We start from the raw sequence: 18518 nt of genomic DNA on the forward strand, positions 1-18518 counted from the left end.
ATTTACACTAAACAGCTGTTCTGTCATAAAAAGCCACGGGTTACGAATGATAGCTGACGCTGGGTCACAGAGGCTCTGAGGCTGAGCTGTGAGGGGAACTTAAAGGTTTTCTATTTTTCATTTGTTAAAACACCAAAATCTGCTGCTGCATACATATACATGTCAGTATTTAGGAGTATGGAAGGTTCGAATAGCCCATAGAGCACACACTGAGGTCCACAGCGTACCAAAACTAACACAATACAAGTCTTAAACACATTATATCAGCTCACACATAAATGGTGTTTCGGTTTCAAGTGTGACCGTGTTAACGTCTGACCGCTGGCATAATATCTCTGCGGTTGCCGTAGTTCTGACAGCTGTTGAAACAGGAACAGAATACGTAGCTGTCAAATAAAACAGCAAAGACGAGCCAGGTATGTTTTTATGACACTGAAACATTGATGAGGAAAAAAAAATTGAACAAAGAAGGCAGTCACGAGGACAGCTCCGTGCCTTCCTGTTTCAGTCAACACCTGTCGTAACTACGACAACCACCGACGCGTTCGGCTAACGGTCACCAGTTAGCACGGTCACTTGTTAAACCGAAACACGGGCAGATTGGGAGCTGTGTATAGCTAATTCCTTCAAAAGTTTATATAAAATCTTTTTTTTAAATAAAAGTTACAAATTGCTTCGCACTTAAAACATTCTAGTTCTGATAAATTAACTGACATTTTGTACGTAAATGACCCAACTCTTGATTTCATCATCATCATCATCATCCTCTTCCTCCTCCTCCTCCTCCTCATCATCATCATCAGATGGGAGGAGTGCACGAGGAGCACCCCCGTGTGTCAGAGGGCCGCATCGCGCTGCAGATGAAGCATGCCAGCCGACAGCGAGACAAAGCCAGGTGACCAAGCCGAAAATGAGAGCTGTAATCGGGAGCCTTTCCTCATCGGCGTGGCTGGGGGGACAGCCAGCGGCAAGGTTGGTGTGTTTATCATAGCACAGGATTATTTCATGGTGTTTAGCAGGTGTGTGTGTGTTACATTAAGACGTGTCAACCGACACAGATGAATTTATATCAAATTGTTTAAGAACATTTAGAGATGACGCGCATTTTTTCATCCTCTGGAATATGATCAGGCTTATTCCTCATGTGTCTCTCGGATCAATCAGACTGATTGCTTGATCAGCAGTGAGCGTAGAGTAGGCCGCCCTGTACTGCATGCCAAAACAGGGTAACATGTGCATTGTCAGAATAAGCCTTTCTCTGGATGCTTAAAGTAGTGTGATATATGATCATTAGACTTTAAGATCTCCCATACATCGAGATTATGTCTTTGCCATTTTCAGTTGATTGGATATTAAAGGTGACATGTGAGATTCCAGTTCATTAGCATCAGCTGCGCACAGTCTGTCTGCTATAAACTCATGAAAATCGGAGAACAAGGATGAAACGTTCAGGGACCTTGAAAGCACAATAAACTCCTCAAATGTGCATAACTAAAGACACAATCTGGATGTTATATGAAGGTGTCAGTGGGTTATATATTTCTGATTATGAATTCTCCATTTGATTATGGATTCTTTTCCCCCTTTGTGACACTGATGTAACTGCTGTCTCCGCTTCTGTCTCTGCTCCCTCATGATTTTCATCTCCCAGGCTGCCTCATTGGCATTTCAATGAAGCCTTCAGTGCCATGAGAGACTAAATATCTGCATTATCATCCTCTATTCTGCATCCTACGTTTGTGCAGTGTTTCCAGAGGTGGTGGTTCTCTCTTTTGGAAATGGATGCATCACTTTTAGATTTAGTTGCACAATTGCTCTGCAGAGTACATCATGAAGATACTCCAAAGAAAATCTTTATTTATACTTGCTAACATGTGACTAATTTGGTCATTCAAATGTCAGAGAGGCAGCAAAGGCCTCCGGACTGCAGTGTGTGACATTTTGAGTCACAGTCAGTGTTAACGTCGACACCAAGTCTTGACCAAGAACAGAGTATATTGAGACTGCGATAAGTCCAAGACTTTGAGGGGTTGAGACCAAGTCAAGTTAAGGTAGCTTAATATTCATGAATTCTCTTTTTGGTAAAGCGTTGTTACATTGAGTCACCTCACTGAAGTATTTACAGACTGCTGTGTGTTCTTTTGGATGCTGTTTTGCAGATAATCTCTTTATGAAATTGAATTTTATTCCAGAAGATCTAGCTGACGTCTCCTCCCAGACAATCGACAAATAAATCAGAAAATGCACAGGCAATTAAGTGATATCCACACAGTTTAGTGGTCTTGAACTTTGTCTGAGACCGAGTCAAGGCCGATTTACAAATGAAGTCGATTCCAAGACGAGACTGAGCCAGTCTCGATACCGGTACTACAACACTGCTCACAGCAGTGTAAACCCGGAACGTAGCTCAATCTATCTCCATGTATTTATTCTGTACGTAGCTTATTCCTTGATGTTAGCAATGTCAGCAACAGTATTTTGGTTTTATAGGTGATTAAATCGACAGAACAGGTTGTGTTTCAGCAGACAGTTGTTTGTGGGTTTGACTTCCTTTTTCTTCCCACAGGACTAACTGCTCACAGAACCACCTGTTCTCCCACATGTTTTCTGAATGTGGAGTAAACCGCAATCTTTTGTTTTGTGTGCGTGACTGTCCGTGAGCGTTATCCGTCTGTAACGTTCAGATGTTCTATAACAAACACAAGTTTGCACATCAAGCTGTGTTTCCAGACAACAAAGGCACAAGTTAAACTTTCATCGCAAGTTCATGATTTCAGAAAACAGAAGAATGTGGTAAATCAGATAACAAGGTCAGTATTCTATCACAATACTTGTTTTGCTCTTCCTGTGTTGCTAGTCGTCAGTGTGCAGCAAGATCATGGAGCTTCTGGGGCAGAACGAGATCGACCACCATCAGCGGCAAGTGGCCATCCTCAGCCAGGACTGCTTCTACAGAGTCCTCACCCCAGAGCAGAAGGCCAAGGCGCTCAAAGGCCAGTTCAACTTCGACCACCCAGGTGTGTAAGTCAGCTGGACTGAACCAGCTGTGGGTCTTGTTAACCTGCACGTCGTTCAGGATCTTGGTGTGAGGTTTGTTTGGCGATTACTTGAACTGCTTTGTGCTCTCTCCTTCTGTACAGATGCATTCGACAACGACCTCATAATCGCGACTCTGTGGGACATTAAGGAGGGCAAAACGGTCCACATCCCAGTTTATGACTTTGTTTCCCATTCCAGGTGAAAGTCCTTATCAAGTCCATCCAACATTGAAGAAGTATGTTTGTATGTTTCAGCCCGCACAATATAAAACATGTCTGCAATGCATCATAATGCAGCAGTACCATTAACATTAAAAGCAGACACATTTTTTTATTGTAGCTTTAAAGTGGTAAAAAAGAAGAGATGTCTTTTTTTTATTCAAATCAAATTTTATTTGTATAGCCCAAATTCACAAAACACATTTTGCCTCTGAGGGCTTTACAATCTGATTTTATTCACAAAGAAAAAGTTCAGTTTACTGGAAAAAGGCCCAGATGCTCAGTTTAATATACTGTGTGGTTTTCCGGCTGTGCTCTTACTTGGTCTGGGATGACCAGTAGCTTAAAGTGGCTAATGACTGCAAGCTTAAGGCAGATATTGTGATGTGACGAGTCAGTTCACTGACTGCTTGTGGCTTTTTATACACCACATATTATATTACGTATGATTGTGACCACAATGGCTGCTGTTCAGCTAATGTTAGTGTCTCTTGTACGGCAGGAAGGAGGAGACTGTGACGGTGTACCCTGCTGATGTGGTGCTGTTTGAGGGCATCCTGATGTTTTATTCTCAGGAGATCCGAGACCTTTTCCAAATGAAGCTGTTTGTGGACACCGACGCAGACACACGTCTTTCACGAAGAGGTGAGACACGATGCATGACTAGACAAAATCCCTAAATTAAACAGCTCTACATTTTGAGTGAAACACCTATTTATTTGTTCTGTTGAGTATTGGATGAGGAGATTGATAGCACCCATATCTGTAAAGTGAATATGGAAGCTACTGCCAGCAGGTGTTTTGGGTTAGCTCAAAGATTGGAAGCACAGGGAGGCAGTTAGACCGGCTCTGTCAGAAGCAATGACAGGACAAAGAATGGACAGCGCATGAGTGGCGTCACCCACAGGTCTAAGAATCTGCAAAGATGTGCATCATCGGCGGAATTAGGCGGGCTGAATGACGCCTGAGTGTTCAAACAAACCATCTCTAGCAACACCCACCTGTCAATCAAAGCAACCACACTGTTAACTCTGCATAGCTTGAAGCCTAAATATATAATTTGAACAGGTGAGTTGTATATAAAGTCACCCTCAGTACAGTTGAGTTGTACAGTTGTCATGAATGGGGAAATTAGCTATAGAGACCAAAACTGTTTTTGTACCAGACTGTAAACATGTTTATTTCTGCTGTGAAGTTGGACATTTTAACATGGGGACTTATGGAGGTTGACTTCTATAGCCAGCCTCAAGTGGACGCTAGAGGAATTACAGTTTTTTGGCACTTCACATTGGCTTCTCATTGTCACGGAGGTTGCTGCTTGGTCATGAGGAAATAAAATCCACCTACCAGAATCTCTTAAACTCACTAATTAACACATCTTTATTTATTTAATTTGTACAAACAACCAAAGTGACATTATTTTATGGTTTTGATTAAATTTGATTAACTGAGTGTTTGATTAATCAAACGGTAGATAGGTTAATATTTACTGTACAAGACACAAGAGGGGAGAGTGCTATCGATCACCTACAGTAACTCATCATACAAGCAAATTGTGTTTTTTCCAAAATGTGGAATTGATGGTATTGTAACTTTTCCACTGGCCTTGTTTTCCCCCCAGTGCTGCGTGATATAAGTGAACGTGGACGGGACTTGGAAAGCGTTCTAGCACAGTACATTATGTTTGTCAAACCTGCATTCGAGGAGTTTTGTCTGCCGGTAAGTGCTATTCTACTCAACTAAGTTTACAGGTTTGTGTCCCTGAGCGTTGACTCATAGTCAATCCTTTTTCCTGTTTATTGACATTATTTAGACAAAGAAATATGCTGATGTGATCATTCCAAGAGGAGCCGATAACCTTGGTGAGTATTTTTATTTCTTGTAGTTTTGGAGATTCTTCAGGAACACTGATATATGGTAATGAAGATGTAGATGCTAGTCTAAACAGTGTTATCATGAAGGACACAGCTGTGTTGTTGACCTCTGAGCTGGGAATTGTTCTCTTGAAACTGAGGAAGCAAAAATCTCCTGCTGGGAGAACAAAACAGCTTTGTCTGTTGATTTGGGTAAAGAGCTTTAAACATCCAAAACAAACCGCCAAACAAAACCAGGCTGTACAGTAGATACCACCACGGAATTACATTTTTGGCACTTCCGCATTGGCTTCATTTCCCAGACATGGAAGTTATTTTCATACCATCGTCTTTGGATTTAGAAAAGAAGCATAGCTGGGGTATGAAATCAAATCTTTGAAAACATCCAACAGATATTTTTTTTTATCCATATATTTAGAGGAATCTTTAAGCACCTTCAGAACAGCTGGAAGTTTTGTTAAATAAGCTTCTGTGTTATTCCGTCATCACTGGGAATTTTTCTTTTTTTTTGGAAAATCTACAATGTTGTAATGATGTAATACTGAGACACAAACCCTGACTACACTATCTCTTTTTGTCTCTCATTATAGTTGCTATAAATCTCATAGTTCAACACATCCAGGATATTCTAAATGGTGGTCTGACCAAGCGGCCGAACGGTTGGTTTAACGGCTATGGAACAACGAAGAAGCAGCCAAACATTGAGTCCAGCAGCCGGCCTCACTGAGTGCAGCGCTCCTCCTCCCAGCCTGAAGACAGGATGGAGGGTCACCTGTATGCACCGAATGTGCTCTACATTGTGGCTAAAGCAGGAGTAAAAGACCCCCCTTTTGACCTGATTGTGCTCAGACTGAGGTAGCGAATACGAAGGGAAAACATTCTTGTGTGGAGCTGGTTTAAAGCAGTTGTTTTCAGTTCTATTTTTCTCTTTTGCTTGTGTACTGTGTGAGATTGAAGGGAATGAAATGCAAAGGGGCTCACTTAATATCATTTAAAACTGCTGCTTGCCTTTTACCACAGCACTGAAACGGAGAAGCTAACTAAAGAAGCGGTTAAGGCGGCAAAAAAAAAAAAAGAAAAAAAAGATTTCTAAACACTTGACAGCCTTTAACCATACAATAAATGCAGTGTAGCAACATGCTGTTCAATGGCAGGGCCTTACTCCATCTCACGACAGTCAAAGGTGCGGCGTCTGACCTGACTGGTCACCTTTATCAATGCAACTCCACATCTTTTTCCTCCCTAAAGTATATTTTCATTTACTCAAGTAGATTTTGAAATAATGTTCTGATGGGTTGAGAGTTCTGACGTTTGCGTTACGTCGCTCTGAGCTGCACTCACTTTGTTTTTTGTGTAAATCTAACCAACTGATTAGATATTGAACAACCGATTCCCACCTCAAATTATCTGATGTATGACATCACCAAAGATCATTTCCTGTACTGTCTTTGTGCACTAAATGGTGTAGATTTCTTTTTATTCTCATGTGACACTGAGATTAATGTAAGATGTTGGTAACAAAGAGCCACTCATTACGTTGTTATTGAATTCCACAAAAGTATTATTTGTCTTTGATTCACATGAACTTTAATCCTTGGATGCACATGTACGCGCGTTTCATTTGAAAGACGGTAAACCCACACACTGGAAATGTTAATAAATGCGTTGAGCTGTAAAAAAAATTGTCACGACGTACAAGATGCCCAATGTAAATGTGTTCTGTAAATGTTCAATGGAGTTTTTCTTCCTGTATACATTTTTCTTATGATAAAGTTCTCAGGTACTCTTTGTTTGCTTGAGTTGACACATCTGTCACTTTCAAATTCTTTGCACTTGATTTAAAAATACATACACTGTTTAGTTGAGTTCTAATATTGTGTTTTACTCAGCTCTTCAGAAATTAGCTTGGTGCAGAAAAGTTTGAGCATTTCACTTGCTTTTAATTTGACTGTGGTGTACTGCAGTGCCAATGATGAGGAACGTGACCATGACCTCAGGCGTGGCTACAGACCCTGCAGTGCATGTGTTAAGTCTACAGCTGTGTCCTAAATCCATACCAAGTAAAGCGGATTTTAATTTGTAGTGTGTTCACACTGGAAAAGAGAAAAAATAAAGTGTCATACGGTCATTGAGAATACTGAAGGAAAAAAAGCTTGATTTTTGTTTTCCCATACAATGCACAGAGGAAATAAAGGAGGTGCTTAGAAGTGGGGGGAAAAAGGAAACAGCAGGTCGTGGTTTGACATCTGACTGTGTTAATTCTCGATGCAAAGCAGTGACGTATGTTGATTTCTTGTATACATATTGCAAAACGTGTTCACATGTAGTATACAGCTGATATTTTGTCTGGAATTGGGACACAGCATACACAAGGACAGTTTACTGTTGAACAAAAAAGGGCCGTGGATTTCAAAGTCAAGTCTTTACTAGAATCAGAATTCGTATAACACTTACATTACATATTTTATCACAAATTGGTCATTAGGCAACAACACATACTGAAAATGCCTCTCAGTACTAAGGGTATTTATTTAGAACTCCATGTCCTGTCAAGTCAGCACCAGAACTCCTGACAAACAGGCGGTCCAGTCCTAAAGCTACTGCCTGTGTATGTGAACAAAAAGGTACGTTGCTCTACATGAGTACCTCCTCCCTCTATCACTCCCTGGCTGTCGAGTTCCGACCAAAGAGGCCGCGATACAGTTCGCTGCGCGCCTCGTCACTCATGGTGCTGTGGTCAACAGGAGCCATGAAGTTGACCAATTTGCTGTGGATGTGGAATCGGACTTTACGCCCCTTGCTGGCTTTCGTATCCACCTTCTTCTTGATCTTGCTCCGCAGTTTCTGGATGGCCAGCCACTGCTTGCCCATGGCCACCTGGTCATTGGGGTCGGCTGCGCTCGTTTTGCGCTCAATCAGCTCTCTCAGCAGCTGATGGTAGAAATCGTCATCGTCGAATACGTCCTCGTCCAGGTCCTTGAGATGGGTGTTCGCTTTCAGCTGCTGTTCCGCCTCCTCTCCCTCAGTGAAGACGGTCTCAGAGGCAGGAGCCGTGGCCTCTTTTTTCCCCAGGACTCTGTATTCTGAGCGTCGGGTCTGGGTGCGCCGCACCAGCCTCTCATTGTCCATGAGCACCTGCTCCACCTGGGTCAATATGTTCCTGTCGAACGCCCCAAAGCCCTTGCTGCTTTTGCCCATAGTCAGTCTGGTTTTGTCGTGCCACTTCTGCAATGTTGTATTACGGTAAGGCTGGAAAGCGGCAAATCGTTTGGCCATGAAGTCCGGGTACTCTGCCATCTCCAGTTTCCGTTTAGGTGCTCCGCTATCCTGCACCGACCAGTCCTCATCCTCCTCACTGTTGATCTCCTCGTCCTCACCCTCCGTTCCCGCCTTCCCCAGAGAGATGGTCCTCGTGTCCGCGCTCTGGTACAGCAGCTGGTCGTGCAGCTCCAGCAGAGATCTCTGAAGAGCTTTCAGAGCTTTGTGAGTGTTCTTCAGCTGCCCCGCGAACTCTGCTCCACCCCTTCTCTTGAACTCTGGGAAAGTGTCCGGCTGTGGCAGCTGGTTGGCAGTCACCAGAGCTTTCTGCATTTTGATTCGACCCTCGAGGAGCTGGTCCCACAGGGTCAGCTGGTTCCTGACAGCCTTGCCTTTCTCGACCTCCTCGTCCACTTTCTCTTGAGAGAACGTGCGGACAGTCCCCTCATCCTCACCATCTTCATCGTCGTCGTCTTCTTCCATCTCGTCATCATCTTCACCGCTGCCTTCGATCTCACTGTCACTGTCGTCATCCTCTTCACTCACCCCCAGGTCATCCATGCCTTCTGTCAGTTTGCGGAAGTCCACCCGCTGAGGAAAGCTCACATCAGCAACCTTTGACTTAGACGCCAGCTCCTCCTCATCATCATCGTCGTCATCTTCTAATAATTCATCATCATCATCATCATCATCATCATCATCTTCAGCCTCATCATCATCATCATCATCATCATCTTCAGCCTCTTCATCTTTATCTTCAGTCTCTTCATCCCCCATAGGATCCTCTTCTTCACCTTCTCCTATGCTGTCCTCCTCAGCTGACCCCTCGATGTCCATCAGCAGCTGTTTCCGGGAGACCTTCTTGCCCACGTAGCGTGTGTCGGTGTCTGACAGCAGGGATGTGTTGTGCTTCCGCAGAGCACTGTGGCCGACCCCGTCCTCGTCCTCGTTGAATCCTTCGATCACTTTGGCTTTGGTGGCCTCGTCCTCGTCATCCTCCGGATCAGCAAACTTAGGCAAAGGATTCAACAAGTCCTCGAGCTCCTGTGAAAACGAGCCCGCCATGGTGAGACGTTTACTCAAAAACCGCACGTGCGCTCGACAGAACTTTTAGCACCGCTCTTTGGTGCGGAGAGTGATGACGTCGGAAAAGTGCGACGATCATTGCCCTGTAGTTCTTTAAACCCCGGGCTGTGTTTCGCAGGCAACATCTTTTCTGTGTACAGTTAACCCAGTATGAACGATGGACTACAGGTTTTAAGAAAGGAAACTGGAAACATCTAACTAAAAAATAACGAAACCAAAATGAAAAACACTGTAACAGTAAAACTGGCTAAATGTAGCTCTGAGAATGTGTTGTTTGCCCATGAGACTCTATAATTACTGTCAAATTATTTATCAGTGTTGTTAGATTATACATCCAAATAACAAGAGGGAACAAGGTGTTTAACTCAAATCTTAACTTCAGTAAAAATGGAATAAATAAAATAATGAATGACATTCGTTGCTGTGGCCCCTTGGGGGTCCGCAGAGGTACAGCAGGGGGTCCTCCAATTTTTGTCATAACGATTGACAATTTCCACCAAAATAATGATGAATGTGAGGGTGTAGATAATTGAGAAACTACAAACAGCTGAGGCATTTGCACTCCAATTGGATGAATCAGTGGACATGTCCAAAGACACACAGCTCCTGACATTTAATACACAATAATGATTATGCATGAACTTTTTTTTAATCAATCATAAACACATATATAAAGTAAATATAAAAGTTATTTTAGGCCAGGCTTAAAATGTGACACATTTTAAAATATTCATTACATGGGAGTCCCTGCTCTGTTTGTCTCTTGGGCTGAAAATTTGGTTTTAAATTCTATATGAATTCATTTCATTTCCAGGATAAACCTCTGGGCTGTGCAGTCAGAACCTGAAAGACAAGATTCGGGGCTGCAATGTCCCAATCAAAAGGGTTCCCTCTGCGCATGCGCACATGAGCAGCGAGCTTCCTCCAGGTTGCTCTCTGTCCTGTCCCGCAGCGCTGAGCAGAAGGAGCTCTGTCTGTAAACATGTCGACCAGCGACTTCTATTTGAGATATTATGTCGGCCACAAAGGAAAGTTTGGACACGAGTTCCTGGAATTCGAGTTCAGACCTGACGGTGAGTTTCCGTTTGGCGGTAACACGGACGCGTTAGCGCCGCTCAGTCCGAGCTAACGTCGCTAGCCACCCGGCAGAAGCTAGGCCGCAGCGGAGCGTGAGCGAGCTGCTGCCGCCAAATCCTCTGCGTGCTCTCCACGGTGTTAAACATGATCACATGTAATGTTCATACGGAGTTTCCACAGCGGAACGTGTTAGTTGTACATCCGCTGGTGTTTGGAGTAATATCATAGGAGCGTTTAAGCGCCACGCGGCCTGCTGAGGCAACAAACTGTGTGCGTGCTGTTAAAGTGAATCTTTTCTTTCAGGGAAACTGAGGTACGCCAACAACAGCAACTACAAGAACGACGTCATGATCAGAAAAGAGGTAAGTCATGATGAAATGACGAGCAAATGCGGGAGGAAGTTCCTGTTTAACACAATAAAAGCATTCATAAAAGCGCCATGTAGTGGCGCTGTTAACATGAGCCGAGTCAGACTAAACCCTGCATATCAGGGTTTTACACTATGACTATCAGTGTCGGTGCTTCCCCGCAATGAGCAGGAGCGGTTGTTGTGGTCAGTCATTAGCAGGCTTTAGGTAGACAGATCCATTTTCTGCACATTTATTTTATTTCTAAACTAATAAGGATGTGCCTTTTTCTCACATCTATGTTATAAATGTGTCAAATTTGGGCAGCAGTAGCTCAGTCCATAGAGACTTGGGTGGCCGGTTCAAGTCCATGGACCCAAAATATGGAAGGTGGACTGGTAGCTGGAGAGGTGCCAGTTCACCTCCTGGGCACTGCCGAGGTGCCCTTGAGCAAGGCACCGAAATCCCATGCATGTCTATGAGCCTTGTACTTGTACTGTATGTGTGTTTGGGGTTAAATGCATGTAAATAAAAAAAGAGTGAAAAAAGAAGAGGATTAATAAAGTTCATCGTCTATCTCCTTCTAAATTTGAACCTGTTCCATCTGTCTTCTTTGGACTAATTCAGGCATACGTACACAAAAGTGTGATGGAGGAGCTGAAGAGGATCATCGATGACAGTGAGATCACCAAGGAAGATGATGCACTGTGGCCGCCCCCTGACCGGGTTGGAAGACAGGTCTGTGTCTACACGTTAACCCACTTACTGTCCAGTTCAGAGGCCACTGCACCACAAAGGCTTAAAGAATGTGTTGGTGTCGCACTGCGTCAGATTTTGTCACCTTATTAGAAATAAAGTTTAGATATAGTCACATATTGTTTGTTCTAAAAATGAGTTTCATATTTGGATCATTAAAATCAGGTCACAACGTGACTCTCTCAAATTTTAAGGGCACATATGCATCATCCCACCTTTTGAAATATCTGGTCAACCCACTGCAATTTTCTCCACTGTTGCTCACATGGACACAGAGCACAGGTCACAGATTGTGTTGTCAACACTGGAACGACAGTAAATGAACTCTGCACTGACGAATAACTTTCCTGTGTTTGTCCTGATCCTGACAGGAACTGGAGATCGTCATCGGGGACGAGCACATTTCATTCACAACTTCCAAAATTGGCTCCTTGATTGACGTTAACCAGTCAAAGTAAGTACTCTGGTCCAAGGAGCTGGGAAGACAGACATGTTTCATGTTTCCCACGGGTCTTTAAAAGTCATTTTTATGCTAGAATAGAAAAGGAAGTTCTTTTCTTAAATATATTTATGGCAGCCAATTCCCTGTATGATTGAGATATAAAGTGTAAAAGTGCTTTGAGTAGTCAGAAGACTTAAAGGAGCTGTATGAATACAGTCCATTCACCATTCTACAACTGAGGAATACAAACAGTACTGTTGAATGTGATGTGCCATGTTGGGTTCATGAATTTGAAGGAGTCTGGCCCAGACAGTCTCTGAACATATTAAAGATGTTTGAACCCGGATATGTCACAGATATGGGAATAAGTGTTAACATTGCGTTGTGTTTCAGGGATCCTGAAGGCCTTCGCGTGTTCTACTACCTGGTGCAAGATCTGAAATGTCTCGTGTTCAGCCTCATCGGGCTACACTTCAAGATCAAGCCCATCTAAATGTGGATTTCTCTTCTTTTAATGACTTTAGCTGATGTTTCTGTTGTTCTGTGTACTACCGCATTTGTACATTTGCTTTTGGTGGAACTGTTTTTTATTTTAAATAAAGGGTGAGAAAAACGTCCTGTTTGGTCATTACAAGTGTCCTTCACTTCATTTACTGTCTTATTAAACTGTACAGAAATACCATTTTATTCAGAGAAGTTAAATGTTTCTGTTATACACACACACACACATACATACATATACATACACATACATACATACACACACACATACACAAAAAATAATGGAACAAATTAAATAAAGTTTTATTTTAGTATACATTCAACCACATCAATAAGGCTGCAAATAAATGATTATTGGTGAAGTTATTACAGTGACAATCAGCAAATGCTGTTAAATTCACATTGAAAAGGCACAGAATCTGACTCCATGTCCGCTGCAGAGAAGTTCTGGATGTGAAACGCAGCACTGCATAAATAATGAGCAGAACTCCTGAGCTTGGCTGTGACTGATCTAACCAGAGGACACTTCACACTCTGCTACAGTACACTGAGGTCATGATTTGTGTCCATCAGCCATTACAGCCACTGAAAAATTCAAACTGCTTCAAACAACATGTTCCTAACTATTTAACTCCTAAAAATAATTACATTTCAGCACCGTAACTGCAGATTTATTTGAGGTGTATCAAATATATTCTTTCCTGTGTGTTTGCTCAGAGGTACAGGAGCTGAGGATTATGTCCACGCTCACCTTCACTGTTATGTAAAATCCAGCTTTCCTCTCTCTCTCTTTGGTGATGACATACACACATGTTTCTTAGCTAAGTGGTCTTCCCTCCAGGACAGTGAAAATGTCCTCTAAGGACTTGTGCACGCACTGCAGGAATTCGTGAACATTGCGAGCCGGGTAGCTGGACACATTACAGCCGATCCAGTCGTCGTGGACGCCGTAGCCGACGCCGAACCCGTCAGGCACCACGGGGGCGAAGCCACCGAGGTTCACAGCAGGACTGGTGAGGGTGCTGGTCGAGAGGATGTTGTGGTTTATTGCAGCGTAAGCCGGGTCTGCGTACAGGTCGGGCAGAGCCTGGCCCTTTGAGTTGGCCAAGTAGCGCATGGCAAACAGGTGACGGTCAAAACCTTGGCCTGGTGAGAGAAACAAAAGAGGTGGTTAGTGCATCAGACCACATAGAAACAATAAAAAGATCACTAGAGGACATTCATTTATATTACATACACATTGAAATGTCTGATACACACCCATTGCTGCTTCTTTAGTGAGCTGCCCATGATACTTGGAGCATTCATGGAGCATGGCCTTCAGCTGCTCCACGCTGTGCTGTCCTGGTTCGCGGACGAAGGCGTGGGAACATTGTTTGGTGTGTGCAGTGGCTGGCCGGATGGTCTCTGTGCGTCCATGCTTGAACGCTGCGGTGCTGCAGGACTCATACGTAGCCACGGTCTGTCCGTACTGCCTCAGGAAGCCCATCTGAAAAGCCAGCTGTGCTATAGCATCTGGACTCAACTTGCTCTTCTTCAACTGTTCCTTCCCGCCCTTCTTGAACTCCATGGCATGGATAGTGAGTTTAGACACAGCCGAGTCGAAGTTCTCCTTGGCTTTCCTGATGCCATTCTCCAGCTCGCCGTCCAGTTTGAACTGCAGCTTGCGCACGGCAGAGGCTGAATCCACAGTGGTGGCGGCAGATCCTGGGTGTACCAGCGGCTTCTCCGTCGTGTCTTTGAAGATCTCGTTCTGAAAGCGGAGCACGGCCACGCCGTCGCCCCAGGAGTGCTCGAAGTTGATGGCCGCCTCTCCATCTTTGGTCAGAATAACGCTGAAGGACTTGTCGTACCACCGGTTGCAGCCGTCGCCGTGCAGCATGTTGTGGGAAATTTGAATATGGTCCTTCATGCTTTCATCGTCCAGGCAGAGACAGAACAGGGCGCTGTCAGCGACCCGTAAATCCTCTGCGTTTCCAGCGGCCACCAGCTTGTCCCTTAGCCCGGCCCACACATCCCTGTTCTCACTGGTCAGGACCCCGAGAGGAAAGGCGGGTGCTGGCGTCGGGTCGGACAAAATGTACTTTAAGTGGGACTGGATCTCTGCAGGCTTCACCAAATTCCCATCCCTGTCCATGATGTCAAACACATACATGTTGCCTTTCCTCATAACCAGGAGGTGTCGCCCTTTCTCGTCAGTGAAGAGCTCATCTCGCCCACGCCTGGGAATGCGAGTCGAGTTGAAGAGTCGAAAGTACTGAGACATGTCCAGGGGGTAAGCATTCACCATGTAAGCTCCATACCAAGACAGGGAGGACGGCACCCATCTGATAAGCTTTTTGAAGCTGTCTGTGTCGCTCTTTGCCGGGTTGAGGTGAAAAACCTCCGGCTCCAGCAGTCCAGCTCGCAGCGTCTTCATGAAGCGCACTGCCGAACACACCACGTTGGTCGCACGCACCAGCTGGTCGTTGTACTCCACCTTAGGGTCGGGATTGAAGGACATGAAGGGGTTGAAGTTCAGCACCACAGAGTCGCGCGCGGACAGATACATGTCAAACCACGGCCCTGAAATAAAAAAAACAAAAAAACAGACTCATCAGTGTTCGTTACGCATTTGAAGATGCCCGATGTCAGGCTGGCACACTCACCTGAGATGTAGCTCGTGTGTTTATTGTTTTTGTCCTGAGCCGTCAGCTCCTCGTGGAGCTGTTTCCCCACACCATTCTGGAAATCCTGTGCAAGCTTCTCTGTAGTTCTGAGGACACGCGATAAGGTAAGATTTAAACAGGGCCTGCTGCTATTTCAGTCGATTACGTGAGAGTTGGCCGTGGACTTTGTGTCCTGTCTGTCTCTGTGCTGTCTGCAGCATCATGCTTTTAACTGCGTCACAGACCTGGGTTGTGTTGTGTGTGTGTGTGTTGCTGCTGCTCAGAGTCACCTAACATCAACGCCCTCCATTTGTGTCATGGTTAGTTTTTGTGCTTTGTCATCATTTAGAGACTGGGTTTGTACATGACAAGTCTCTAAGGGAGGCCTGTAAGCATCGCCCTCATGAACACAGCATGATAAACTGTCCTGTGTAAATTACTTTGTCCATCTCTGCTGTGTGCATGTTCATTCAATTATTAGTGGTGTGTGCTGTTTGTTAATTGCAATAGGAGGTGTGGGGGCCACAAACAGGCCACTAAAAGCAGAGGGCTGGCCCTGGATTTAAACAGTGTTGATTAAAAATCAAATAACGGAATTTTAAAAACTTACCTAAACTGCTGGTCATCCAGCAGAGGCCTCTGGGCAGCCAGATACCTCCTGACAGTGTCCTCCAGCTTTGGGATGGGTAACCTGAAGGATTGGAATCTAGCGTTACAGCAGTCATGTGACGCCCCCTTGTGGCCATCCGCGTAAAATCACCTGTGCACTTTAACCTACATTCATTTCAAAGCTGAACGGGTCACCTTCTCTGTCTTACACGCTGCTACACCCACCTGACATTTACAAGCTACTTGATGACAGATGACAGATTCATAAAGTGACGTCACCATATGTGAGCATAAAGCTGCTCACCTGGGTAAACTCTTCTGGTAGTGCATGGACGGGACGACGCTCCGGTGCAGGTACTCTGACGCTGTTCTGCTGCTGTAGCGTCGCTGCTCGGCGCGAACAGCAGCTGCTCTCAGATAAAGGAGGTGTTCAGACTTCCGAAGAGCGGCGACGCACTGCGCTGACAGCAGCTTAGCCATGATGCGCGCCGGCAGACGGGACAAGTGCTGACGTTTATCGACGGAGAGCTCGCCGGGTCCACCCGATGGCTGAACAACCTGCAGACACCGTGTGTCAGAGCTGGCACTGGATGTTAACACGGAAACGAGCAGCTAGCATCAGCTGACAAACACAGAAATCCTAAAATCCTGAAACAGTTTTATCAGCTGTTAGCGCAAAAACACAAACAACTCCTAACAACAGGAAGCGCTGCTTCTTCTTCTTTTAGATGTGATTGGCTGCTGGCATCACACTTATAGGTTCATTGCCGCCACCTACCGGACGAGTGCGGTACAGTAGATGACAGAGAAAAAAACAAACAAAAGTCAAACAAAACATATATATGTTTTGTTTGACTTTTGTTAGATAGCAATCATATAACGCATAATGAGAAATCTGTAAGTGCTATCAGAGGTCGGTAATAACGAGTTAAATTTACTTCATTACATTTACTGAAGTAACTGTTTGGATAACTTGTACTTTTAAGAGTATAATTATGAATACAATAATGCAGGATATAGAACTGTAACTGTAGCAGATTGCCTTCACATTCTGCATAACATTCTCTCTAATTCACTGTACATGCATGTACAGTGAATTAGGTAACTCTTTATTGCAAGTGATATTGACCAAACTCACTGCACATGCATCTGGTTCCCACTACTATTCATGTTGAAAAGACAAAGAATGTAACCCCTTCCAATCCAGAGTTATAGGGTGCAGTCACTTTTCGGCAGGGCTTCTACTTTTCCTTCTTCTGCTGCCAGGTCTGGGAGTAGATCAATGCAGATGTCGTTGTTCGCCCCAATGTCATTGTTGGAGGTGATTTTAATTGCTATTTGGATCCAATTATAGACAGACTTTCAACAAAACCAGCTGTGCCCATAGCTCCAGTACAAACTCTGAATGATTTAATTTAGACAAGGAATATGATGGATGTTTGGCGACTGCAGCGTACCACTCAGAGATTTTTCTTTTTACTCTCATGTCCATAAATCATACACTAGGACTGACTACTGCTCGATCTTGACCTTCTTCTTGCATCCCAGATTTTTAATGTTCAGTTCCTTATTGTGTTAGCTCCTGATTTCGATGCCACCTCTGTAATATCATCATCTGTACAGTACTATGAAAACTGCATCTTTTGGTTCTAGGACATTTTGCTAGGGGGCAGGGGGAACATTATTTAGGTTTAGATAGACCTTTCCATCTGTCTCAGCCTGACCTGGGTTTCTACCTAATGCTGATGTCTATAGCTAACCCTTTGCTTGACATGGTTGAGAATGCTGGCAATGAGCTTGGAGTTCAACCTTCAGAGGTCTTAACAAGAATGATTGAATGATGATTTTCTCTTAAGCAGGATATGCCAGTAGTTGGGGCATTCAATTGAGTCCCATCCTACAATATATATCTGCAGACCCTAGAGACCCAAGCAGCGCCGGTCCTGGCCACATTTGCGCCCCCCACGGAGAATGCGCCCTGGGCGGCCGCCCACATTGCCCATAGCTAGGACCGGCCCTGGACCCAAGAACTGGACAAAGAAGACATTAATATTATGAAGCTCTACAAGGGTGCTGGAAGCACAGAGGTCTAAGCCTATGCAGCAATGTAGCTTTAAGGGAATACAAAGTTAAGGACATTTACTGGAAAAAGTAATGCCAATTTTATGTTGATGTTTCCCCTATGTTCAGCTCTCTTTAGTTTTTTATATTTGTAAATGAGTGTTCATGTTCTATGTTGTATATTGTAGTTAAGTGCCATTAAAGTACCAGTCCAGCTGTTTAAATACAGTTTTGAGTGTGGACTGAATAGTTTAACAATGTACTTGAGAAATGTTTGAAAACTTTTTAATTATGTTTCTTCCTTCTTGTTCCTAGAAGAAAAAAAAGTGGTAAATTCATTTGACAATGCAACATCCAACAGAGACACTGACATGAAATTATGCATTTACATATCTAAGCAAATAAACAATATTCTAAATAAAAATTTTGTACAACAAATAATTCTCAAATTGGATTTTACAACCATAATTAAGGAAAGAGAGTGCTGCATACTACGTAACCTTGATGAATGAATATGACGACTACCCACTATATCTATTTTTGATGAGCAAACTGTACAGAAACTGCAAAAAAAAACAAGATTTTTTAAAATGCTATGCCAA

The 18518-nt window shown here is 43.9% G+C and overlaps 4 protein-coding genes across 4 annotated transcripts; 2 read left to right on the forward strand and 2 right to left on the reverse strand.

Annotated features, from left to right (window-relative positions):
- Nucleotide 1: 1 nt before the first annotated feature.
- uck2a (uridine-cytidine kinase 2a) lies at nt 2-6902 on the forward strand. The gene is made up of 8 exons (XM_027290307.1): nt 2-105; nt 804-972; nt 2858-3017; nt 3141-3237; nt 3760-3902; nt 4879-4976; nt 5071-5119; nt 5722-6902. Exons 2-8 carry the CDS (start codon nt 868-870, stop codon nt 5856-5858), a joined length of 789 nt encoding a protein of 262 aa, XP_027146108.1. The 5' UTR covers nt 2-105; nt 804-867; the 3' UTR covers nt 5859-6902.
- Nucleotides 6903-7538: 636 nt separating this feature from the next.
- aatf (apoptosis antagonizing transcription factor) lies at nt 7539-9551 on the reverse strand. Its single transcript, XM_027290301.1, has one exon. The coding sequence runs from the start codon at nt 9452-9454 to the stop codon at nt 7790-7792; it is 1665 nt and encodes a 554-aa protein (XP_027146102.1). The 5' UTR covers nt 9455-9551; the 3' UTR covers nt 7539-7789.
- A 799-nt stretch (nt 9552-10350) lies between these two features.
- magoh (mago homolog, exon junction complex subunit) lies at nt 10351-12713 on the forward strand. Its single transcript, XM_010734380.3, has 5 exons — nt 10351-10548; nt 10856-10914; nt 11527-11637; nt 12027-12109; nt 12491-12713. Exons 1-5 carry the CDS (start codon nt 10458-10460, stop codon nt 12588-12590), a joined length of 444 nt encoding a protein of 147 aa, XP_010732682.1. The 5' UTR covers nt 10351-10457; the 3' UTR covers nt 12591-12713.
- Nucleotides 12714-12877: 164 nt separating this feature from the next.
- cpt2 (carnitine palmitoyltransferase 2) lies at nt 12878-16595 on the reverse strand. The gene is made up of 5 exons (XM_010734381.3): nt 16160-16595; nt 15857-15937; nt 15247-15353; nt 13859-15163; nt 12878-13744 (listed from the first exon to the last, which is right to left on the reverse strand). The coding sequence occupies exons 1-5, from the start codon at nt 16333-16335 to the stop codon at nt 13416-13418; spliced, it is 1998 nt and encodes a 665-aa protein (XP_010732683.2). The 5' UTR covers nt 16336-16595; the 3' UTR covers nt 12878-13415.
- Between the last annotated feature and the right edge of the window lie 1923 nt (nt 16596-18518).

The sequence above is a fragment of the Larimichthys crocea genome, chromosome XVII (genome assembly GCF_000972845.2).
Source record: "Larimichthys crocea isolate SSNF chromosome XVII, L_crocea_2.0, whole genome shotgun sequence".
NCBI lineage: Eukaryota > Metazoa > Chordata > Actinopteri > Sciaenidae > Larimichthys > Larimichthys crocea.

Bases quoted from the DNA above. Each gene is read 5' to 3' on its own strand.
- uck2a (XM_027290307.1), top strand. From the start codon at position 868: ATGCCAGCCGACAGCGAGACAAAGCCAGGTGACCAAGCCGAAAATGAG. The intron at 3,238-3,759 runs GTGAAAGTCCTT...CTTGTACGGCAG, and splicing joins GACTTTGTTTCCCATTCCAG to GAAGGAGGAGACTGTGACGG. The intron at 3,903-4,878 runs GTGAGACACGAT...TTTTCCCCCCAG, and splicing joins CACACGTCTTTCACGAAGAG to TGCTGCGTGATATAAGTGAA.
- aatf (XM_027290301.1), bottom strand. From the start codon at position 9,454: ATGGCGGGCTCGTTTTCACAGGAGCTCGAGGACTTGTTGAATCCTTTG.
- magoh (XM_010734380.3), top strand. From the start codon at position 10,458: ATGTCGACCAGCGACTTCTATTTGAGATATTATGTCGGCCACAAAGGA. The intron at 10,915-11,526 runs GTAAGTCATGAT...GGACTAATTCAG, and splicing joins ACGTCATGATCAGAAAAGAG to GCATACGTACACAAAAGTGT. The intron at 11,638-12,026 runs GTCTGTGTCTAC...TGATCCTGACAG, and splicing joins CTGACCGGGTTGGAAGACAG to GAACTGGAGATCGTCATCGG.
- cpt2 (XM_010734381.3), bottom strand. From the start codon at position 16,335: ATGGCTAAGCTGCTGTCAGCGCAGTGCGTCGCCGCTCTTCGGAAGTCT. The intron at 15,164-15,246 runs GTGAGTGTGCCA...TTTTTATTTCAG, and splicing joins ACACACGAGCTACATCTCAG to GGCCGTGGTTTGACATGTAT. The intron at 13,745-13,858 runs GTGTGTATCAGA...TTCTCTCACCAG, and splicing joins CACTAAAGAAGCAGCAATGG to GCCAAGGTTTTGACCGTCAC.